Source organism: Myxine glutinosa, chromosome 5, assembly GCF_964187855.1.
Source record: "Myxine glutinosa chromosome 5, kmMyxGlut1.1, whole genome shotgun sequence".
NCBI classification, from domain to species: domain Eukaryota; kingdom Metazoa; phylum Chordata; class Myxini; order Myxiniformes; family Myxinidae; genus Myxine; species Myxine glutinosa.
The window spans coordinates 50,100,478-50,126,628 of NC_136265.1; the positions used below are offsets into that span (position 1 = coordinate 50,100,478).

A 26,151-nucleotide genomic window follows, 5' to 3' on the forward strand; every position below is an offset into this window, starting at 1 on the left:
AAACATTGATGCTCTTCTTCCTCTTCTTCTTCTTCTTCCTTCCCTTGAGGTCTTCGATCTCGACAATTTTGGTGTCAGAAGTGGGATACATCCAAGTGTGCAGACGAGGTGGATCCTCACGTTCCAGGTCGGGAGGGAGGCCTGCCGGCATCTAATTTGGTGGGTACGCATTTTTGCACCTCGAAATTGAAGCCTCCCGCCTTGCTTGGACGTGTGGACCTCTGTCGGCTGTACCACCTGGCTTGCATTCCGAACCAAATTTAGTTTAAACCAGAGCAGCAGTGGGTAATGAATCGATTATACAGGGCGCCCGGGATAAGGAGGGGTATCCCTCAGGTAAGCTTCCTCTGTGGGAAGCAGGTAGACCCATATGTGGGTGATAGATAATAGGTATTAAGTTACTCCGGCGTGAGAACTGCGTTTAAGGTTAGGAATCGGGGGGCGACCCGATCTTAGGACTACCAGGAGGGATTAACCCAAGAATAAGGATAAGAATAGGTAATAGATATTAGTGTTAAGAATACTCCGGCGTGAGTACTGTAATAAGATGAGTATTTTAAGTTAAGCTACGCACTGGATGTGTTAGAGTTCACAGGTAAGTAGGATTGAAGTGTGCATGAGTGTGCATGAATTTATACTGTATTGTGTATAAGGGAATGAATGATCTGTCATTGCAGCGTGTATTTGTGTTTATTGTGTGTGTGTCATTGATGTGTGTCATTGACTGACGAGGGATTCCCCAAATTGCCTACGGGCGTTGGGCAATCCGGATGAGTAAAATTGGCAGGGAATAATGAGAATGTTATGGAGAGCATGTGTGGACAGGGCTTTAAAACAAGTGTTCAATTACATCCCCACATTAACGGCTCTCCAGATGTAGCAAGGGAGAATGGGAGTGAAAGTCAAAAATAATAGGCTGTCGACCGACAGGGTGTTTATTCAACGGCATGGCCGGGGCTTGTATTTGGCCGACGTGGGATGACAGAATGCGTTGAATGAAGGCAAGAATGACATGTGATGCTGACGTGAGTCCAATCGGAAGGATGGATGGTTATGGTTTCACCCGGTCCGTTTATCTGTCTGTCTGTCCGGACACGGAGCTCTTGGGGAGAGCCAGAATGGGTTGGGTTGACCAAGATGAATGTGGACAATATATTAATTGTTTATATTAATCTATTAATCTCTGTATATTAATCTGTAAAAATATATTAATCTCTGTGTGTGTGTGTCCGTATTTGTCTGGCTTTCTGGCTGTCTATGGAGTCATGTCTCTGAACACTGATTTTGAGGGAGTTGCTGGTGCGGACCAAAGCGGTGTCCGCGGTATCTACTGGGGGTCGAAGGTCACTCCCTCTGTGTCTGCAGACTTGTCGTTCGGCAGTGTCGAAAGACAGGTTCGATTGTCGGTCTGTCTGCTTGATTTTCGGGTCTCACTCTGAGTATATGGCATATACTCTGAGTATATGGTCGTTTTCTGTTTTGTGCTTTAATGGTGGTTGATTTGACTTCCCTGAAAGGGGGACAATAAATATTTGGTGTTAGCTGTTGTCATTTCGGATGTTTGCAGTTGTAATGTGGAGCCAGTCTGTCTGTCCAACTGGGTGTGTCTGACTGCGTCTGCAGATATGGATCAAGGAGGAGCAGTTTCTGCGGCGTTTGTTATAATGTTGAATGTCATTCACTGTGTCTGCTGACGTGTCGTGTGACTATGGGGACTATGATGGTGTGTCCTGGCGGGAAGAATCGTGGCAGCCTACAGATTTGAATGGAATGGCCTCTGTGAGACCATCCTGTTAGTACGTTGGGGGTTCGTCTGTCTGTCTGTCTGTGAATGGAAATTGAACTGGACTCCGACAGAAGGCAGGTGGGTGGTCACCTGCTGTAAATTGTGGTGGAACATTTGTGACGTTCCCTAATACGAGGGGACGAATTGGTTTGTAAATGTGTTGTGCAGGTACTTTCTCTGTAGGTAGCCAAATTCTATTGTTGTCAAGTCTCATGTAACCTTGGTTAACGTATATCTACGGACAAGAGCTGCACTTTATTTTAGTAAGTGACTGGGAAAGTTTGTTTTAAAAGGTGCCAGCGGAGTTGTTTAGAGTTATGGAGGTCACAACTCGCTGGAACCTCTTTGTTTATGTTTGGCTGACTTACATTGACTAGTATATGGGAAAAAGGGGACTGAAAATGCTTTGATTTTTTCGTGGATTGCCCATTGGGTATGCTTAGGATTTAATAGAGTGGTGGAGTTCTGTGAAATATGATGACGTTGTCTTATGGACACTTTGTGAGTGACTAGACACGTGCCTGGAAGGTGAAATTGTATTCATAACTCATGTGGGTTGTGTCTGAAGAAAAGGTTTAAAGTAAGTGTGAAGAAGGTCATGGAAAGTGCGAAGATGTTAAAGAAAAGTCGAATTAGATGGATCATTTGTCAATGACAAGTGACTTTGCAAGGTTTGCTAAGAAAGGGAGGGGAAAAGATTATAAAAGTTGATGGAAAAGACGGGAAATAAAGAAAAGTGGTTAGTTATGGACTGTTGTTTTGTGATAAGAAGGTGATTGGGGGCTGGTGAAGATTGGATCACGGCTCTGCAGACCAGGTGAACAGAACTCCACCAGGAGTGGGTATATGGGAATCACACCAATTAAATTATTGCTCAAAGGGAGGTGATAGAGCAAAATAAAAAAGATTGTCATGTGGACCGCAAGGCTAACCCCGCTCTTGCAGGGAAATGGTTTTGGGAGGCTAGTTATTTTTCAGATAATTTTTCCAGTGGGTTTATACTGATGTGAAATTCGCGTATCTAGGAAGGAAAGGAAAAAATTGTCCAGGTATTGAGAGGATAACAGTGAAATTTTGAAGTGAAGTGAAGGATAACAGTGAAGAGTTAGTGTGTTCGTTGCGATTTTTGGGAATGGCAGGGTACTGTCGTACATGGATGATGGACCGACTGCGGAAAACGCCAGTAAGGCGTCGATACAATGTTGAACACCGAACGGTCCAGGTGTTGGACAACAATGAAGGGTTCATAATTAATTTGGCACCTCAAGACAGACGTTCCGACATCCGCACCTACAGAGTTCGATGTAATACAATTACAAGCCGCGGCCTCAAACGTAGAACAGCAAAAATTGGATTAAATTGGGAGCTCAACGCCCCGCAGAAGGACAAATGTGGACGATTAATGACAAACCCGTGGCACCGCGAGCTTTATTGCCATGGTTGGCACGCATGGCGCATCCAAATGGCCATGTGTGCCATAGGGGGGTGAGGTGATGAGGCAGGTCACTTCCACCTGGGCAGCACCAGGCCTTTCGACTGTGGTTACCATGGTCTGTCGCTCGTGCGCTATATGTCAACGGTATCGGCGCCAGTGGATATGGCAGCCCTTGAATTACCTATCATGGATGACATGTTTTTAAAGTTTTGCATAGGTCTATCCCATGTGGCACGCAGCATACATGAACGCGTTCGGGAGGCCCTACCGGAGCCAACAAGCAAGCCTACCCACACCGTCGAGGCAGGAGATTACGTGCTGGTGAAGCATTTCACCCGTAAGACTGCGCTCGAACCAAGATGGACGGGGCCATACCAAGTTCTTCTGATCACACCAACAGCGGTGTTTTGTGAGGGCAAGTCATCCTGGGTACATGCCACACATTGTAAGTTGGCCATACCCACAAACACAGACACCTCAAACGCACCACCACAGATCGAGGATGCTGCACCACCGCCTGTTAGGGGTGGCAATCACATTTAGTTTAATATACCGCTTCAGGCTAAAACAGGTGTCTGCAACAGGTGCATGGGATGCTAAAAGAGGACATTGGATTGACTTTAAATTGAAATGAAAATTGAAAGGGTGGATTAGGAAAATGAGTTTGTTCAAATAATCGTGGCATCTGTGGGATGCAACAATTTTGTGCCAGAATGGTGTATGGGAGCCGTCATCTGGGAAGCGTCGTTAAATGGCAGTAGGTTTAGACAGGTTTTGCTGCCCTCAGTCGTTTGAAGCAAGCGCCACGACAAGGCGGCGCACCAATAGTAAACATGGCCAGGCCGGGTTACAAATGGGGAAAGGACTCGAACAATTTAACCACGCATGTATTACTGAACAGCGGCACTACTCTATTACTACAATGTGAATTCATGACCTCCCCCTACGATGATAGGCCACCATGCATTTCACACATATTAATTCCGCACCCACGGATCGAAAGCAAGAAAAAGCCAAAGGAAAATACGTATTGGACAGTGACCCGTGCAATGGCGGAGGTACAGAACCGATCACGGTGTTGGGTGTGTATGCATTTTCCCCACACCAGTACGACAGGGATAGAAATGGTAGTGCTACCCCTGTCCCTACGAGATATGTGCTCAGGACCCTTGCGTACCCCATGTCTGACCACAACCTTGGAACTGATAGGCCCAAAATCGCAAGCAGTGTGTTCCCGGGAGTTTCGATATACCCCACCCATTAAGCAGGCTTTGTTAGACAAACCACCTGATCCAGTCTGGGTGACAGAGCAAAAGGGACGGGTGCTGTCTTATAGGAAAGGGACACGTTCAGATGGGAACCTCGGAATGTACCCATACCCTGCCATCCGACACCAGATGGAGAGAAAAGGGAGGCCCCCTTGTAATAACCATAGATGACCAAGCCCAGCATAACGTAACCAGGCTAACCATATCTTGGGGGACACCAAGCGCCACCCGCGTTGAGATCAGTAAATGCATGGCCTCGGCCCTTATCCCACCCCATGGAGTAATGTTTATTTGCGGAAATAAAGCATATCCATACTTACCCGAACAGTGGGGAGGGACTTGTTATCTGGGATCCATTTTTCCCAAGGTAAATTTGGTAAATCATGTATTATTAAATGTAGGGAAGATGATTAAAAGGAAGGTATTTTCGGAAATTAGTGAAAGTAAATATGGCATTTGAATTTCCAGACACGACACAGGAAATGCGGCTATGAATAAGCCAACCATCTGAGAGATAAGGTAACTAAATGCCAATTAGTGGGACGGGGGGCTAGGAATTGATCATGGTGTGTGTAAGAAAGTATTTTTCAGGATGGACGATGAAGAAATCGCCGTTGGAAAACCATGATCTTGACCACAGAGGCCGTCGACCTGAATGGGTCCTTCAACAAGGCAGATGTGACCAGCGCTTCAGAATTTTGTATTGATTTTTGTGATGACTGTGAAAATCCCTTGTGGGAACTGGCTACTGGCTGATGCCTGCATCGATGTTTGTGATGATTGTAATACTTGTGTTGAAAATCCCTTGCGTGTACTGGCTAACGCCTCTTATGTATTATGAATGATTGGCAAATAGATAGTCTCGCATTAGTAATGGAACGAATTGGAAACGAAACCTGAATCGCAGAACTACAATTGGAAAACGAATTAATGCATATGCGAACGATGGTGATGCAGAATCAAGTGGCTTTGGATATATTGTTGGCAGAAAAGGAAGGAGTATATGGGGTGATCGATGAACCTATTTGATGCTTGGGATTCTGATAATGATTATGATTTTAGTTGGGATGATTTAACCTGTGATTTAGAAAGTGTAGGTTCTTTTAAAAGTCATTGCTATTATACCAGCAGTAAGGAGCGGATGGCAAAACATGTATCCGGAAGAACCACCCTCACCACCACTTACACCACCCAGCAATCACATGTACAAGGCTTGATGGCATTGGACGTCGATTGTTTGCCCTGATTCGCGAGGACCTCACTTGCATAAAGAGGGCCCCTTAATCTGGCTGGCAACTGGGTCGCACCTATGCCGCAGCGAGGGTGGATTCGGAATCTGGCGGGCGGCAGCAATCTCTTAAACCAGGCGCCGTCGTCGCGAATCATGGCTAACAATTTATGCGTTGAATGTTAGACGGCCAGTTAGGGCCGATATCTTTCTTGAGCATGCGTGACGCTATGTCCGTGCCTAGCATGTGACTAATTGGGATGCTAATCACTTTGTATACGGTGTCTTTCCAAGGAGTTGTCTTGTAAAGACAAAGGGAGGAACTGTCAGCCATTAGGGTTTAAACCCCATGACTCAATTGAGTATAACATCTGAAATTATATATCGTGCTTCTGGAAACTGATTTGAACTCAGCTGCAGGCAGAGGCGAGTGGACAAAAAGTGGTTTCGAGGCTCAACGTGCAGGGTGGATCCTTAGCCTAGTAAATTAGTCCTTGAATGAATGTGCCAAACAGTAGATAAAATGCTCTCGACCCACGTACAGAAAAAGATGTCATCCAAACGCCTCCTTCACAAAGGGAATAATTAATTATATATCTTCGTAGTGTTTAGTATGTCTCCTAAACCAAGGACGTATCCAATCTTATCTACCATTTAGCCTAGTGTATAAGAATATTTACTTCGGCCTGCGCTCGGGTCTGATATGTTTAGATAGATAGCCAAAAAAAGCGTAGCCTATCATTATGCTTACATCTTGTTGTCTAAATTTGACCTTCTATAGGACGGGACAATGGGAGGTGTTGTCCTTATTGCCCAGTAGTGCTATGTCTTTAGCGCAGATTCTTGTCTAATATTTTGCTATAAATGAAATGCCTTTCCACTTATTTTTCAGCGAGTGTCTTGAGGAATTGTCCGCTGCGTGTAGGCGGTACATTCTCGAGCCTCGCTCCACACGTGTGTATATAATCGATTTTATTAAACATTGTTGCTCTTCTTCCTCTGATTCTTCTTCTTCTTCCTTCCCTTGAGGTCTTCGATCTCGACATATATATATATATATATATATATATATATATATATATATATATATATATATATATATATATATATATATATATATTGTTATATTGTTATATATATTGTTATATATATATATATATATATATATATATTATATATATATATATTGTTATATATATATATATATATATTATATATTATATATAGTATTGTTATATATATATATATATATATTATATATATATATATATATATTGTTATATATATATATATATATTGTTAATATATATGATATATATACACACACATACATACATGCAATATAGTGAGTAAATAATATGCTATACTCACGTTCGAGCTTCATCACAGTGAAGTGCCTGCGGCAGCGCACGGTTCCCATGGCATTGGCTACACAGTCTCTCCACAAGCCATGTGACACCCATGAGGCTGTGAGGATGGAAGCGGCACGGCTTGTCACACGCCACTCATCACTCACTGCTGAACTCACAATCCCAGCAACGCCAACTGCTGAAAGCAGTGCAGCCATGAGCTGGCATGAAACCATGGTCATTGTGGTGAAGCCTATAGAAGAACTGTAAAAGAATGGAGGATGTTTTGAGAATGGGGGAAATAATATTGGGAGTCGACAAGAGGTGAATATTTTTCAGAGATCCCTTCTTAATCGGTTCTTTTCTAATGTAACAAGCCGAGTCTCCTTTTTCCCTTTCTTATAGCTATGTTAGCCCTAGGGTATGTTCAGTTACCAAGCACATTTTTAATGGAGTGCTTCCTCAAGTGCTTAAACCATTTGGCGAGCGCTCTACGACAAACTTGCTTACTGAACACATCCCTAGAGTCAATCTGGTAGCTCTGCACTGAATCCCTTCAAAAAGCAGCCACATCCTTCATCAAATACATGTCTAAAACTGTACACATCTGGACAGTTCATAGAACACCTTACCCGGTGCAGTGTTCAAACATATAATTTAATTTAAATAAAATAATGATTTTAAAGGTCTTGTAAAAAAAACCTGGAAGTTTAGCGCCATTGAAGCAGTCTTATACACCACCCAAAATAACACATCCAAGTACTGAAAAAATGGAGGTTTTATTAAGCGGAAGGAGGTGATTGCAGTGTTCAATTATACAGCTAAATTGTTATATAATGAAGATTTTAAATGTATAAAAAAAAATTGGAAATTTAACCACCATTGACACAGTGGCTATTACACCACCTTATCTAACAGGTTACATAAGTTCTTTTTTTCCTTTTGTTTGTGTCCTTTGTGACGTCTCGTAAAAACAGTAAGGTTCCTTCAGTGAATGATTTTCAAGTATATTGGACCGCCAGACATGCAGACAGACTAGACCAATTATCTTACTAGGTACGCATGTGCGATCGGCACGAGATTCCATACAATTTGCCATGTTCAGGGCCAAAGTACTGCTAAACTGCAGGGTTCATGTTCTGATTCATGTTCTAGTGTTCTAACTATTTAATTAAGTAGTTCCTCAAAGACACACGTCTTTAGACAGACAGACAGAGAGCGAACCAATTGCTTAACCGCACCTTGTGCTTCATGCGTGGTGATATTGTTTCGCGCTTGTGGCTTCTTGTATCGTTTTCTTCCCCTCAGCTGAATGGGTGAGGCTCAAAGTGGCAGAAAATACTTTTTACGTCATTGTTTTCACCGATTTGGTCTACCTTTGTGGTTGGACGGGGTTTTACTTCAACGAATGAAGTTGAAACACCTTGAGGTCATCGCAGGAGAGGAATAGAGAACTTTGAGAGAGCTTCACATGATCTCTGGAGTGGTCACATAGTGAGTATAGACCGAGTTGTTGCGGGAATCACCAGAGAATGCCTGTTAAAGAGACCCAAAAATGTCCGATTTCAGAATTTCTTCAACGTCTAGGAGTACTAAACCACCTCTAGGAGTACTAAAGCACCTCTCGGAGTACTAAACCACCTCTAGGAGTACTAAACCACCTCTAGGAGTACTAAAGCACCTCTAGGAGTACTAAACGACCTCTAGGAATACTAAACCACCTCTAGGAATACCAAACCACCTCTAGGAGTAGTCAACCACCTCTGGGAGTACTAAACCACCTCTAGGAGTACTAAAACACCTCTGGGAATACTAAACCACCGGGCTGTACCTTGGTGCTGGCTGAGACTTTCTGAATGAAAATTTGCATCAATAATTGGAATATAAAGTGTATGGGGTTGACATTCTTTTTGACCTTGGCCTAATTTTAAGGTCATGACCTAATTATACAATTCTCTACACTTTTTAACCATATTTCGACTGATTTTTGTCCAATCGGAATGATATTGCCCTCGCTAGATAGCCGAGAGTCTAGACCCTAGAGCAAGGCGCATTAATGGTAAATTTACATCATAAACCTCCGAGTTAAAGGTGAAGGTCAGATAGGGGTCTGAAAAAAGTAACACGTTTTTTTTGTCATCACTCAATTTTGCCAATACGGAATCTCAAAGACCACTTGGCCTTCCAAGATGTTCCTACATCATACCAGTATACCTTCACTGAAGTTTGTGCACCTTATATTTGTTTTGTGGTGTTGACCTGCTTTTTGGGGTGGTGACCTAATTAACAAAAAAACACGTTTTTGACCATAACTTGAATAATTCTCCTCCAATTTTCATGATTTTGAGTTTAATGGAGAGATTGTAGATGGGGACACATTTTCTAAATTTACAATCTATCCCAAAATGTTGAATGTCAAAGAATACGGCCATCATTGGATCGCAAGTGCCAGTGGAAGCCTACACTTGGCGATCGCTTTGCACGTGTGCATGTCCGAGCGGTAACTTTTTCTTACCATCTGAGCTTTTGTCATGAAATTTTGAAAAAAGCTTTATCATGAGAATATGGAGAAGACAAATGAACAATTTGGTCAAAGGTCAATGTCCCATAAAATCGTCAATTTTCATCCGATTCACTTGAAATTTGAGCAGGGTTTGCATGTTGGGTCACTAAATTGGTTCAACAATAAAAGGCTAGAAGCCAATTGTTTTGAGGTGAAAAGGTCAAAGGTGAAGGTCACAAAATTGTCAATTTCCATCTGATTGACTTGAAATTTGAACAGCGTTTGCATATTGGGTGACTGAAGCCTATTGCTTTTGAGGTCAGAAGGTCAAGGCCGCCTAATATCATCAAATGTTTTTGTATTTTTACCTTCGCAAAAGCGGAAGGTTATGTTTTGATCGCTGTGTATTTATTTGTATGTCTGTGTGTGTGTGTGTATGTTATTCGCATAACTCAAAAAGTATTCAACCGAATTGCATGAAATTTGGTGGGATGATTGGTTATTATACGGGACACATTTGATTAGATTTTGGGAGCAATCGGGTCAAAGGTCAAGGTCAAGGTCACGAAAAGGTCAAAATCGTATTTTTACCAAGTACAGAACAGTAGCTGCGGCGAAGGTATGCGCTCTACCGAGTGCCCGTTCTAGTTTTTAGCTGTTTTCATTATTTTTAACATATGGAAGAAGAAGAAGTCCGAATACAAAGCAGATGCAGACGGGCGTTGCATTTTCAGATGCTTTCTAGTTACCCTCGCCAGAGGAGAGGGCATTGCATTTGAGTCCGTTTGTTTGTTTGTCTGTTTGTTTGTCCGCACAGAATAAATATGATTTTCTTTGCAACCATTTGTCCGATTGACAGGAAATTTTCACCATAGGTGCAACTCCACCTGTAGAAGTTTTTAATGATAATCATGACGTCATCGGTCACGTGGTTCGGTCGCCATCTTGGAAAAACCGAAAAACTTTGCACCTCTATATCTCTGAAGGTGCTGAATAGAAAAAATTGAGACATGGCTCATTGTAAAGAACTCTCCATGGGGAATAAACAGAGCTTGATGAATGCTTGACAGGGCATTCAGGTGCACTGGCAGGATGTATGGTACACCTTGGAAGTTCCGAGGTGAACCACTTTTCTGCAAACGATTTTTATCAACATGGGGCACAGGACCCTACAAATTATCAGACCCGAAGGCGCCATGATTAGGGCGTCCGTTCTGAAACTGGGAGGACACTGATTCAAACCATGGCCAAGCTATACCAAAGACTTATAAAAATGGTACGTGCCCTGCTTCCCTGCTTGACGCTCAGCATTTTAAAGGACAGAGCACGGAAAACTAACGCTGTGAAGGAAATGGCAAACCACAAATAAGACGTTAATGTACAAGTCTGACCTTTTATAAATATATGTTAAAAGTTGGCATACTAGACCTGTGGCACCTTCATGACAACAACCTTGACTGATTGAAGTCAGTCGAGGCACTTCCAAGAGAAACAAATACGCACTCTTTGAGGGCAGAGCAGCATGTTCTCCAAACCTTTTATCCATCTTTCATAACTTTTAACTACACTGGGATTCTGCTGTTCTGGCCTGAAGGAAATGATGCTTTTATCCAGATGCTGGTGTTTTCAGCTTGTCGTACCTCGCACGGAAAGCGCGATCCTTTGACTTTCTTTCCTCCTCCTAGACAAGCCTCTACTGAGAGATAATTTCCCTGAAGTTAAATTGGAATTGAGGGAGGTGCTTTGATGGGAAGGCTATCTGCCAGAATAGCTTTCCTTTTACAAACAGACTGTCCCAAAACGTGATTGGTGGAGGGGGAATGGGGGGCAGGGGGTAAACTCACATGTGAGGCTGGTAATCTTCCTGCCACTTCTTTGAGGAATCAATTTGGTCCTGCTGTTTCTGTCTTAAAATTTTCAATGCCCGCTAATACATGAGTTTGGCATGGTGTGAAACTTTGTTTTGGTTTATGGTGTGAAACTCTTGCTAAGTGGCAGAAAAGTCGAGTTTGTTAGAATTATTGTCAGTAGCAACACTTGCAGTTGACAAGACTAGAAAGGCAAAAATGAATGGAAAGACCCTTTTCTGAAAGGTTAAAGTTAGAATTTAGATTTTATGATGTCATAGAGTAATATATTCCTCTTTTTAATCATTTATGGTGTCTAGAAATCTTTGTAGTGTACTATAAGGTCGTTTAATCTCTTAATTTAGGTGCCCTTTATGTTGTGTAAATTGTCTTTTTACTCCACGTGCGTGAAGCGAAAAGCGGGATTAAGCAATAGTTTCACTTCTGTCTGTCCACCAGTGAAACAAAATTGAAAATTAATTCCAAACAGGAAACTTACTGTTTTTAAGGACGTCATAAAAGATACAAACAACAGTTACAAATAACTAATGTAACGTATTAAATAAGGTGGCGTAAAGGACGCTGAATCAATGGCGGTAAACTTCCGATTTGTTTTTTCTAAAACCTTTAAAATCTTTATATTATTTCAATTTAATTATATAGTTGAACATTGTAGAACACAAATCGCCTTTTTGACACTTTCAAACCCCTTTCGTTTAGCAGTACTTGGACAAAATACTATAGCATTTTACATCATCTCGACCAATCAAATTTGCTGCTTGTATATCCCGCTGAATGCATCCTGACCAATAGCAAATACCTGACACACAAAACAAAACACAAAACAGTTCTGGGGGTGGCCAGGAACAATTTAAATTTTAAAAAGGCTCTTCTGGATAAACAGTTGAACAGGCTTCACCTATTAGGAATAAGCTTAGCAGAGCTACAGCTCCCTACTCCCCCGTAGGATTGTACTGGTGGAGCACATGCCTCCGCCAGGCTGAACAGTTTATGTTTTTGTATTCCACTGATAGGCCGGATCTGCATCCGGACTTGTACCAAAATCAAATAAGTTTGATCTTGTCACCTACCCAAATCATCCACCTAGTTTTGTCATAACCCGTTTACAACTTTTTGAAATATTGTGCTAAATATAGTTTTTGGCCCCCATCTCTAAACTGTGAAAATTTACTTTAAAAATTCTCATATCCGGATCAGGATCTGGATCTTGACCAAAATCTAACCATTTTGTCATTGTCACACACCCAACCTGTTCACCAAGTTTCGTCCGAATCCATCTATAACATTTTGAGATATCCTTCTCACAGACAAACAGACAGGAGTGAAAACATAACCTCTGTCGTGGGGGTAATTATTCTGCCAATTCTTTCAGAGGCCCAGACAGTGTGAGGATAGATACACGTATATATACACCAATTGAATAATTATGGAAACACACAGGATATTCACAAATTAGTAATCTCCAGCGAGATACAACAACAACAACAACATGCATTTTAAGGCCATTTTCCCTGCTAGAGTGGGGGTTAGCCTTGCCGTCCCCATGACAATCTTCTCCATTTTGCCCTATTTTCTGCATCTCCCCTTATTAACCCCCTTGCCCACATTTCTTCTTCCACCATCTTTAGCCAAGTCTTTCTCGGTCTTCCCCGTCCTCTACTTCCTTCTACATTCATTTCCATCACTCTTCTCAACCAGTCACTTTTATCCTTCCTCAACACATGACCAAACCATCTCAACCTGTTCCTCTTCACAGCATCCATCACAGGCTCTATTCCCATCATCTTTCGCAATTCATCATTTGTCTTCCTCTCTCTCAACGATACTCCGCACATCCACCGAACCATTCGCATTTCCACCCTTTCCAGCCTTCGTTGCTGCTCTACGTTCATAAAAGCGAGATAAGTATATAATAAATAAAATGAATACATTGTACAGTGCATTAGCATCGTCGGACCCCAACATTCGTGGGGAATACGTTCCTGGAAAATAATCAGTACTGGGAAACCAATCCCAAAATATATGTAGTATGTAGTGTACAAACTTTGTAGTGAATGCGCGACCCCTACATAAACAGTTCCTCAAATGAAAATTTGTCTGCGGTGTTTTCTCCTTCATTGGCTTAATTGAGAAAGCGAGCGAAGGAAATGGACCACCTTCAGGTTTTCTCCCTTATGCAGTGACACCCTAATATACAGGGTGAGTCAATGGAATGTGATGGTTTTCAGAAAGCAGCTGCAGCTAAAGGCACACTGTGGTGGGGGAAACCTTGTGTGTCACGTGATCTGAAAGTTACGCAGTTTCTCCTTTCAGTGTAGCGAGAGACAGTATGGAGAACTGGTCGGTGCCACAACGTGTGTTTGCAGTCAGGGCATTTTTTGAATGCAAATCGGTAGTGCAGGTGCGGAGAAGATTTAGACGTGAGTTTGGTGTTGCACGGCACGGTAGAATTCCCTCTCGTAACATTATTTTGAAGTGGGTGGAAAAATTCAATAACACCGTCAGTGTTTGTGACCACTTTGTTGGCAGTGCACAAACGGTCCGCACACCGGAGAACAATGGGAGAGTTAGGGAAGTGGTGTTGCATAGTCCAACTCGCTGTGCCAGGTGTCAATCGGCTGCGTTGAACATATCGGTCGCAAGTGTTCGCTGTATTCTGCACGATGACCTCCAATTTCATCCCTATAAAATTCTAACTGTGCGGAGTCTGAAAGAAATCGATAAAGTCGCTCGACTGGAATGGTGTAAGCATTTCATGGACATTTTGAATGAAAATCCAGCATGAATGTATCCATTTTGTTGGAGGCCACTTAAAAGATGTTTTGTTTTTTTTAAAGTACAGATTAATAAATTGCATTGTCCTGCTGTTTTTCAACTGAAAGCATTTTGCTTTTTATTCAACCCAGTTCTCCACAATAACACTTTAAAAACCGTCACATTCCATTGACTCACCCTGTATATATGCATACATATTGTCGGGTGACTACCCTTGAACACCTTAAGGTAGCACGGATGACCAAACGAGCTGTTACTCCGAGGCGTTCAGTTCAAATGGCGAAGGGGAAGCAAGAGGGAGGGGGAGAAGCGGAGCCTTAACGTCACGCATCCCACCGGCAGTCCTCAAATCTGCAATCAACTCAAACAACACAAAATAAACGTCCAAAAATACCGCCTTTATTAAAAGAAATGCATGTAATACGTACAAAATAATGCACGGTAAATAAAATCCTAAGTGGGACTTCCCCGCACACAGATCCAGTACACAGACAAAGGGAAATATAATGATATCTATATATATAAAACACAGTTTGTTTGTGTGTGTGTGTGTGTGTGTGTGTAATGTTACCGATAGACTCCTAAACGGAGAGGCTTACGTGCTTGATATTTGACATAGACATGGCCATTGAGCCTGGGACGAACATGGCCGAACTCAAAATATTTGACGATCCATATTTTTTATTTATATTTACTTCAGCGCATTTCAGCGAAGTACCCACTAATCTCAGCCGGTTCCAGAGCAGCTCGCTGATTCGCTCAGAGCGATCACGTGATGTTCCATCCCGTCACACGTCACACGTTTTTTCACCTTTTATGCGATCGTGTTTTGTATCGATTTTGTGCGATATGAATTAAATGTCTTTGAAACAGCTGTGAAACGTCTTTCCACAACCCTTCCGTAACCGATTGGAGCAGTTTATTGCCGCACAAAACGAGATCCGCGAAGCGAGTTGGTCGAGTTGTGCTGACCAAGATGGCGACACGGCGGCTTCACTTTTCACGGAGTATGAGCGTTCTATATATTTTCAATTCAGTGCGCCCGTGATTTGTGGCATAGACATGACCATTGGGCCTTCACGGTGTAATATGTGCGAGGCTTTTGTCTGAGTGAGCTTGAGTCGAGAGGGCGAATGTACGGATTGGGAATTTACGGGTCTCCCTTACCCCGCCCGGCAACGCCGGTACTGGAGGACGTCACAGGATCGGTGAGTCTCCAAAAGCCGCTTCGTGCTGTTGCGAATATGCAGGACTATGTCCGATTGTTGTGCTGCTCTCCGACCATGAGAACTGCAACGTCATTGTTGACTGGCCATCCCCTTCCCTTCCCCCTCCGTCCCCCCTTCCCCCTCCACCCTACCCCTCCCCTTCTCCCCTCCCCCCCTTTCCCCCTCCCTTTCCCCCTCCCCCCCTTTCCCCCTCCCTTTCCCCCTCCCCCTCCCTTTCCCCCCCTCTTCTCCCCTCCCCCCCTCTTCTCCCCCCCCCTCCCCTCCCCTCCCCTCCCCCCCCCCCCTCCCCCCCTCTTCTCCCCTCCCCCCCCTTCCCCTCCCCCCTCCCCCCCCTCCCCTCCCCTCCCCCCTCCCCTTCCATCCCCCCTACCCTCCCCCCCCCTCCCCTCCCCTCCCCCCTCCCCTTCCATCCCCCCTACCCTCCCCCCCCCCTCCCCTCCCCTCCCCCCTCCCCTTCCATCCCCCCTCCCCTCCCCCCCCCCGCCCAGCAATGCCGGGTACTTCTGCCGGGTCCCTCCCCTCCCCCCTCCCCCGCCCAGCAATGCCGGGTACTTCTGCCGGGTCCCCCCTCCCCGCCCCTCCCCCCTTCGCCCCCCTCCCTCTCCCCCCTCCCACCCCTTCCCCACTCCCACCCCTCACCCTCCCCCTCTTCTCCCCCCCCCCCGTTCCCCTCCCCTCCCCTCCCCCGCCCGGCAATGCCGGGTACTTCTGCTAGTATAAAATAAACGTGTGTGGCTTTAATTGCACTTAGCTCACTCGATCGGTGCATCTCACGAGGAATCGTCAAAAGATCGTCTGAGGCCTTGGCCTCTTTGCACGTGAAACGCGCTCGTTGGCGCGAAGCAGGCCTCTCTATGCATCTCCTCACTCCGGGCCTCGCGTGCAAAACAAACAGGAGTTGTCGTGCAGCTCGTTGTTCTTGCTTGGGGAAAAGTGCAGCTCTCCGTCCGCGGCTCTTCCGCCTCACGACCACCAGCCCGATGCCGCAACATGGCTGCTCGCGATGAAGCCTCCCCATGCAGAGAGCGAAGCACAACCGGCGATGCGAAGCTGCCGGCACACAACCGTTACTGCCAGACCCAAAACCGAGAAGGGTGAGATGAGGAGCAACCACGACCGTTCGCTATAGCATCCAGAACGAGAGGGAAAAATGTCCGCCACTCCAACTACTTTGTACACTCCGCTCTGACATCATCTGTCGTGCTTCACCAATCAGTGTGTGCGTCTTACCCGTCCTTCCTGTCAATCAAAAGCCCGTCCAATCACTGCCCTTCTGGGCGTGGCCTCACAGATATTTCGTCAGGGTTGACAGCGGCAATGCTTCATGCATGACTTCCGGTTAGCTTTTTAATTAGTGAGTTTAAATGCCATCAAACTCATTATCTATATAATTAGTTTGATGGTGAGCTCCGATCATCAAATGTGTTATCATATGTGAGAAACAACTCTTAATTAAGACGTTACCATGATCGGTATGTTCGGCAAAGAAGGAGTCATGTGACCTCTCAAATGCTCTAATTATTCAAAAACCGAAAATAGTACAAACACAACCAATACATCGTTTTAAAGGTAATTTTACTGCTCATCTAACAACATCAGCCTCAAGGGTGAATAAATAGATTGTGGAAAAAATGACCCACGTGACGCCAACGACAAACCGCAACTTGCCGACGGGTGAACCTCCAATGATTACCTCATCCTCGCAACATGGTGAGTTGATGTTTTGCTTTGTTTGGGATCATTCTGCTTTGAGCCCCCAAGGTTAATCACAACGAAACATTCTACCGTCAGATTTTTAACCACGATATACCTGAAAATGGGTTTTAAACCGTGACGGTGATGAGGTCATTTGGCCCGTTATTGTCGTGTTGCACTCCCGAGTTAATTTATTTACGAACCCGAGGTAATTTATTTACTACAGTTTCACTCCTTTACACATTTTAGACCCTTTCCACCCCTTAGAACATCTATAAACCCCTTAGACCCCTTTTAACCCTTTATACCCCTTAGACACTTTAAACCCCTTAGACCCCTTTTAACCCTTTACACCCCTTAGACACTTTAAACCCCTTAGACCCCTTTGACCCTTTACACCCCTTAGAACATCTTAAACCCCTTTTAACCCTTTATACCCTTTACACCCCTTAGACGCTTTAAACCCCTTCAACCTCTTTATACCCTTTACACCCCTTAGACCCTTTAAACCCCTTAGACTCTGTTCAACCTTTTACACCCATTGGACTCTGTTCAACCCTTTACACCCCTTAGACTCCTTTAGACCCCTTTCACCCCCTAGAAACCCTTTGACCATTTACACCCCTTAGACCCCTTTGACCATTTACACCCCTTAGACCCCTTTGACCATTTACACCCCTTTGACCATTTACACCCCTTAGACCCCTTTGACCCTTTTCACCCCTTAGACCCCTTTGACCATTTTCACCCCTTAGACCCCTTTGACCATTTACACCCCTTAGAAACCCTTTGACCATTTACACCGCTTTAGACCCCTTGCACACCTTAGACCCTTTACACCCCTTTGGCCCCTTTCAATGCTTTACACCCCTTAGACCCCCTTAAAACCCTTAAACCTTTACACCCTTTACACCCTTTCATACCCATTTCGACCCTTTTGACACTTTTCAGACCTATTGACTTTTTAAGACACTTTGGCCAATTTAAGACCATTTGGACACTTTTGACCCCTTTTGTTCTTTCATCCTTAGACACCTTCAGACCCCATTTGACCCTTTCAAGATCCAACACTTTAGACCCCTTTATGACCCTAAAAAAAAACTTTAGACCCCTTAGATAATTGGAAAACATTTCCTCCCAAAATCGGTTTTGCCGACCTTTTCCATGCACTATTCGCGTCGCATCACAAGTTGCGATGATGAATCTAAACTGATATCTCAAAGTGAAACTGATGTTGAAATGTGAAACTGAAACTACTGATCTATGGATCATCGAATGGGAAACCAGAATGAAATTCTGTGGGAAATTGCTAAAAGCAAAGCTATGGGGAATACAGAGAGAGGGGGGAGGTCGGAGCTGAAGAAACGATGTGCAGAGGGATAGGTGCCTAGAGGTGGTCGGTTGGTATGGAAAGAACGTTGGTGATCTTCCATCAGGCTGTAGGCCCAAAAAATGCCTAAACCCGTTTCCCAGCTGAGCTTTCATAATAACACCCTCACTCCTGAGCAGAACTTCGGAGGTACAACAAGCATGGATTGGAAATCTTAGCTGATAGAATGGAACGAGGTTGTCGAGGTTACCAGCTGCACCCATTGCGACATTTGCTAACTTAATATTTACACTGAATTCCCATTTCTATCAATACACACTCCAAAGGAAATTGCTCATTTCAGGTGAGACATTTATGCGTACTTTGGTGATATATATACATACAGTCACGTGAAAAAGTAAGTACACCCCATGTAAAGTTTTGACTTTTTCAACATATTTCAACATACAGCTATTTGAACTTCATTTCAACAATATTGATCGATAAAGGTGATATAATATAACAAACTAGCGGGGTCACCCGTGGGAATCCCACGGGCATGGATGTGTGTGACATTTCGACATATTGAGTTAGATGCTGCACATTCATTTTTACAAAATGGTTACTGGCAAGTCATCAGATCCAGAAATGGTGTAATGAACACAATTTATTTATTTCACATAATATGTGACCCCTCACTCCTCTCCACCTGACACACTCCTCTCTCCACCTGACACTCTCCTCTCTCCACCTAGCACTCCTCTCCTCTCCTCTCCAATCCCTCACATTCCTCTCCTTTCCAATCCCTCACCTCTCCAATCCCTCATACTCCTCTCCAATCCCTCACACGCCTCTCCAATCGTGCCTCACACTCCTCTCCAATCGCGCCTCACACTCCTCTCCAATTGCACCTCACACTCCTCTCCAATCGCACCTCACACTCCTCTCCAATCGCGCCTCACACTCCTCTCCAATCGTGCCTCACACTCCCCTCCAATCACCCCTCACTCTCCTCTCCAATCGCTCCTCACTCGCCTCTCCAATCACTCCTCACACTCCTCTCCAATCGCGCCTCACACTCCTCTCCAATCGTGCCTCACACCCCTCTCCAATCGCGCCTCACACTCCTCTCCAATCGTGCCTCACACGCCTCCAATCGTGCCTCTCACACCTCTCCAATCGCGCCTCACACTCCTCTCCAATCGTGCCTCACACTCCTCTCCAATCGTGCCTCACACGCCTCTCCAATCGCGCCTCACACTCCCCTCCAATCGCTCATCACTCTCCTCTCCAATCGCTCCTCACACTCCTCTCCAATCGCTCCTCACACTCCTCTCCAATCGTGCCTCACACTCCTCTCCAATCGCCCCTCACACTCCTCTCCAATCGTGCCTCACACTCCTCCAATCGTTCCTCACACACCTCTCCAATCGCACCTCACACTCCTCTCCAATCGTGCCTCACACTCCTCTCCAATCGTGCCTCACACTCCTCTCCAATCGTGCCTCACACGCCTCTCCAATCGCGCCTCACACTCCCCTCCAATCGCTCCTCACTCTCCTCTCCAATCGCTCCTCACTCTCCTCTCCAATCGCTCCTCACTCGCCTCTCCAATCGCTCCTCACTCGCCTCTCCAATCGTTCCCCACTCGCCTCTCCAATCGCTCCTCACTCGCCTCTCCAATCGCTCCTCACTCGCCTCTCCAATTGCTCCTCACTCGCCTCGCGAATCGCTCCTCACTCGCCTCGCGAATCGCTCCCCACTCACCTCTCCAATCGCTCCTCACTCGCCTCTCCAATCGTTCCTCACTCGCCTCTTCAATCGGCTTTCCCCGTCTCGTTTCTCTCGTTTTTCTCCCGTCTCGTTCTTTTTCTTGCTCAAAATCGGCCCGTCTCGCCCGTCGGAATCGGAAATCGGCCCGTCTTGCTTGCGCGTAAATAAATTGTGTTCATTACACCATTTCTGGATCTGATGACTTGCCAGTAACCATTTTGTAAAAATGAATGTGCAGCATCTAACTCAATATGTCGAAATGTCACACACATCCATGCCCGTGGGATTCCCACGGTGACCCCGCAAGTTTGCATTGACGTTCGTCGATGGACTCGTTCGCCCGTCTCATTCGCTTTCTTGCTACATCTTGTTCAAGTCTGCGTTCTTCATCGATCGTCTCATTCATTTTGGAAATAGAAGTTTCCACGCAGCGCATGAATTGTCACGATCCTCAAGAGGAAGTGTCTCGTAATCACCAAATGATAAATGGCAAGTAAATTATATTGTGGAAAATTATAGATTTCAAATAAACCTATTTAAAGTGTATGCGTACATAACTAATTTTAAAAAACGAAGAAATATCTCGGTAATTTCCTGAAACATATTTTACTTCCGGCTAATAATGTTGAATGAAATAAAAACGAAGAAATATATGTCGGCATCATTGTTGACGTTTTTGTGACGACTGTCATCAAACGAAAAAGTTATATATCTTAACGGAAAAGCAAAAGCGAATTTTTTATATATATCGACACGTTGCCGTCGGTGTCATGTTGGGCGGTGTATGATACACCATGCCGCGATTTTTAAAAATATATCTCAGCATTTTCCCGCATGTGTGGAATGTTCTCAATTATTGCTGACACCGAGTCTAAAACCATCGATAAAATTGAAATCATATGGTGAGTTAGATTGGAGATAAAGGCGTGAGAGAGACTCAATGGCCTTGAAGTTACAGGCGTTTGAGAATTCATTTCGTTCTATAAACGGCAACTTTCATCGGATTTTCTTCCGTTTTTTGTCAATCGAGTCTAAAACTATGTTAGCGACTGTGAAAAATGAAATGATATATCGAATTTGATTTGAAATAAAACTGGGAGAGAGAGCAAGACACCACGGGCCTACAAAACAGGCCTCAAAGCTATGCGAGTTAATAAAATGGTGGATATTTGTTTATAATTATATGAAGCCTCTCCCAGAATGGGTGGAGCTATGGGTGGAGCTACTCTGCAAACCGAGTAAGCCACACCCCGGACAGACACCCAACAGATAGACAGACAGACAGAATCATCTACGGCTATTATAATATAGATATCATGAAACATTTACATTTTGTAGTCCATTGTATAATTTAAATAAACATAAATGCAAATTTCGCATGTGGAAAAAGTAAGTACACCCCTACATTTATCACTACTTCAAATACATAAAATTAGAATCAGGTGCACCAGCTCAGGTGCAAATGATTAGAACATCGTTAGAGAGGATCTTGGAGGAACCTGTCTTAGTTAAACCTCAGACATTTAGTTTGGTTTGCTCTTTGTTTTTGAAGTGTGCGGCGTCACCATGCCTGGATCAAAAGAGCTCTCTGAGGCCTTCAGAAAGAAGGTTATAGATGCCGACGAGTCTGGGAAGGGATTTAAAAAGATCTCCAAACAATTTGAAATCAATCATTCAACTATCCGGAAGATCATCTACAAGTGGAGAAGATTCCAAACAACTGCCAACGTGTTCAGGCCAGGCCGCCCCAGCAAGTTCAGCCCGAGAGCAGACCGCAAGATGCTGAAAGAAGTCTCTAAGAACCCCAGAATGTCATCACAGGACCTGCAGGTAGCTCTTGCCACTGTTGATGTCAAAGTGCACGAGTCTACCATTAGAAAGAGGCTGCACAAATTTGATCTACATGGGAGGTGTGCCAGGAGGAAACCTTTGCTGTCCAGAAAGAACATCAGGGCAAGACTAAAGTTTGCCAATGAACACCAAGGCAAAGACCAGCACTTCTGGAACAAAGTGCTCTGGACAGATGAGTCAAAGGTAGAGCTATTTGGCCACAGTACCAGAAGACATGTTTGGCGAAAACCAAAGACAGCATTTGACCACAAGAACCTGATACCAACTGTAAAGCATTGTGGTTGAAATATTATGGTTTGGGGCAGCTTTGCTGCATCAGGGCATGGGCAGCTCACCGTCATAGAATCCACGATGAATTCTTCATTGTACCAGAGGGTGCTTGAGGATAATGTGAGGCCATCTGTCGGAAAGTTGAAGCTCAACCGAAGGTGGACCTCGCAACATGACAATGACCCTAAACATCTATCTATAATTCCAGTAATCTCTGTGTGTATGTGTGTGTGTATGTGTGTCTGTGACCGCTGTTTCTCGACAACCACGGGTCCGATATACTTCAAACTTGCCAGGTATATTGCTGGGGACCTGAGGATGTGCCTTTTCAAGGTTTCATATTAATCGGACAAGTAGTTACCGAGCTATGTCCAAAAAACGATTCAACCAATCAGAGAGCAGCGAGCTATCACGTGTGCCGAACGTGGCGAACAGACTCTGCCTCGGACGGCACATTTGAGAGCGTATTCATTTATTTCACGTTGGCAAACTATGTTGGCGCTATGTTGGCGTTAAACTATGTTTTAAAACTAATTAAAACTAATTTGCGATTCATCGTAACTGCGATATGCGACCTTCCGGACAGTCAAATGAGGACGTCACTTCCGGACTTACGGATAGTCATAGTGACGACGTACTGATGCTGAACGTGGCGAGCAGACGCTGCCTCGGACGGCACATTTGAGAGCGTATTCATTTATTTGACGTTGCAATCTGTGTTGATTGTTGTAAGGTACGATCGATTGTAGTACACGTTTATAATAACTCTGCCGATACAGGCCCGATTAACTGCAGCGCCATCCGAGCTGCGGCGTCGGGACGATACATTCATTGTACGGTCACATCACGCACTTACAGGCACGCCCATGGGCCCATGGGCACGCCCATGCATGCATGGGCGAAGACATTTTTTTTTTTTTTTTTGGCAAGGAACGGGCACCCACGTACGGTCACGTCCTAGTACCAGTAAATCCACCAACGAATGGCTGAAAAGAAAGGAATGGATGGTTCTGGAATGGCGAAGTCAAAGCCCGGATCTAAATCCCATCGAGATGTTGTGGGGGGATTTGAAACGAGCTGTGCATGCAAGAAACCCCTCAAACATCGCACAGCTGAAAGAATTCTGCATGGAGGAGTGGCCAAAAATTCTCCCAGTCGATGTCAGAGACTGGTACACAGTTATAAGAAACGCCTACTTGAGGTTGTTTCTGCCAAAGGGGGCAATACCACCTATTAGACCCAAGGGTGTACTTACTTTTTCCACATGCGAAATTTGCATTTATGTTTATTTAAATTATACAATGGACTACAAAATGTAAATGTTTCATGATATTTGTTATATTATATCACCTTTATCTATCAATATTGTTGAAATGAAGATCAAATATCTGTATGTTGAAATATGTTGAAAAAGTCAAAACTTTACATGGGGTGTCTTTACTTTTTCACGTGACTGTATATCCGATTTGATTTGGCATACTTTGTGTCACAGGGCTTTGGTTCTGCCTCAGCAGTTTCTTGTTTAGTGTGTCGGTGATAGCTCGTTTCCTCTTCATGAATGACACCATGGCATCTTTGACGTCAACAAACTAATGATGTTGGCAGATGTCGACATCCAGTTTACGGACGGCACACACATTGATGAATCACCCAGCTTGTGAAACACCAGGAAGACAGTTTATAGCTGGATCGGGATTCAAACCCAGGTTCGACAGCTTAGACATGAGTGTGAATACCTGTAGGCCATCCTGTTTGTGTGTGTGTGTATATATATATATATATATATATAATTACACACACAAATATATGCAGTATATGGTTGTTTTGGTATAAGTTACACAGCAGTTGCACTTAAGGTGCACAAAAACAAGAAGTACAATATACCATATGTAAGTCTATTATTACAGAAGTGCGGCTCAGGACAAAAGTACCAGCTTGCTTTAACCGATATTGTAGTTGGACCTTATAAGATACTTTTTGAGGCAAAACAAGCAGCCATGCGTGTCTCACACAAACCTCTCTCTTTCAAGCTGCCCTCGTTTGGTGCCCGCGGCTGCGGCTGACAAGCTGAGGTTGTTCAGAACTCCCCGTGAGCCTCTTTAGCGTCGATACTTACTGACGCGTTGAGAGATGGCCCCGCAGCCACTTCCAGCAAACATTCTCCAGCGCCGAGCAATGCCCTCATGATAAAGTCCAGATCACACGCAGTGGAAACGTAAAGAAAGAAGCGTGTGCGGCAGCAGGTTTTGTTGGGATCTCGAACTGTAGGATTCAACGGTTTATCGTGGGGTTGTTGTTTCGAGCTGGACTTACCCCGGAACTGAAGTTTTGCCCCGAAGGGATTGGGACCCTGACGAGACTTGAATTTTTTTTGCAAAATGAGGCTCTCTGGCCCCCGTTTTATATCCCCGATTCCATCAAAATTGTGAAACTGCTCATTAAAGGTGCCGCACCCATTGCCACAGCTGTAAAAGTGGCTCTGGAGTTTGGCAAGTTGTCTCATGCAACTTCTCCAGCTCACGCTCACAATCCCTCCTCACGTTCCCTCGTCAAGCTCACCCTCACCATCTACTTATTTTGCTTCACACGAGCCATACACCTGTATCCCAGCAACTTGCGGACATTTAAAACTCAAAACCTCCGACGCCTGCTCCAATATTTTGGGAAGTTTTCGACGTATTTACAAACTAGAACGGCACTCGGTAGAGAGCATACCTCCACCTGGTTGGCCATATCACTCAATGGTGAAGAATCACTTGAAAAATTAAATAATTCTCATATCCGAATCCATATTCAGATCTTCACCAAAATCGAATCGATTCGCCCTTGTCACACACACAACCTGTCCACCAAGTTTCGTCCAAATCCGTCCACAACTTTTTGAGATATCCCACAATGTATAGTTTTTGGCCCTATCTCCCAATGGTGAAGAATCACTTAAAAATTTAAATAATTCCCATAATCCGAATCCATAATCAGATCTTCACCAAAATCGAATCTCTTTGTCCTTGTCAGACACCCAACCGGTCCACCAAGTTTCGTCCAAATCCGTCCACAACTTTTTGAGATATCCCACAATGTATAGTTTTTGGCCCCATCTCCCAATGGTGAAGAATCACTTTTTAAAATCCTCCTAGCCGGATCCAAATCCGGATCTTCACCAAAATCTAATCATTTCGTCCTTGTGACATACGCTACATCTCTACCAAATTTCGTCCGAATCCGTCCACAACCTTTTGAGATATTTTGTTTACAAACAAACGGACAAACAGACAGGGGTGAAACATAACCTCCATCCACCTTTGGTGGTGGAGGTAACAATGCCATTTCAAATATAAACTTGTACAATTCTCTTCGTAAAAAAAAAAGAATGTCAAATTAACTTAGATCATCCACGAAACAATTAGAATGAATGGCTTTTAATACGGGGTGGGCAACCCTGTAATTCTGTTGCAAAGAGACAACATTAAACAAAATATTTACAGGATCATAGGTACATACGTACTCATGATTTCCATCATTTCCATGCAGTGTGTGTGCATCCTTTCACGATACTCCAAGACCATTTTCTATCACATTCCGACCATAATTTGTCCAAAATCTGCTTGAAGCCGCTCTTTCATGTCTTCAATGTTCGCTGGTTGAGTTGCGTAAACCTTGCCCTTAAGAAACCCCATACGGTGGAGCAAGTTGAAATGGCATTGAGATGGCATATGACACTGTCCCAAGAGAGATGGTGATGGCGACACTGAGATTCATGGGAGTGCCGGAAGCATGGTGGAAGGGATGTACAAGGTAACCAAGGGAAGAGT

At 44.3% G+C, this 26,151-nt stretch overlaps 1 protein-coding gene across 1 annotated transcript in view; it reads right to left on the reverse strand.

Moving 5' to 3' along the window:
* Positions 1 to 24,685, reverse strand: part of LOC137427561 (claudin-19-like) — a 40,174-nt gene extending 15,489 nt beyond the window's left edge. The window contains exons 1-2 of the mRNA XM_068117147.2: positions 24,356 to 24,685; positions 7,089 to 7,330 (exon numbers count right to left, since the gene is read on the reverse strand). Of these exons, the coding sequence (XP_067973248.1) occupies positions 7,089 to 7,308 (220 nt within the window). The 5' untranslated portion in view covers positions 7,309 to 7,330; positions 24,356 to 24,685. The remainder of the gene's footprint in view (positions 1 to 7,088; positions 7,331 to 24,355) is intronic.
* Positions 24,686 to 26,151: the final 1,466 nt, after the last annotated feature.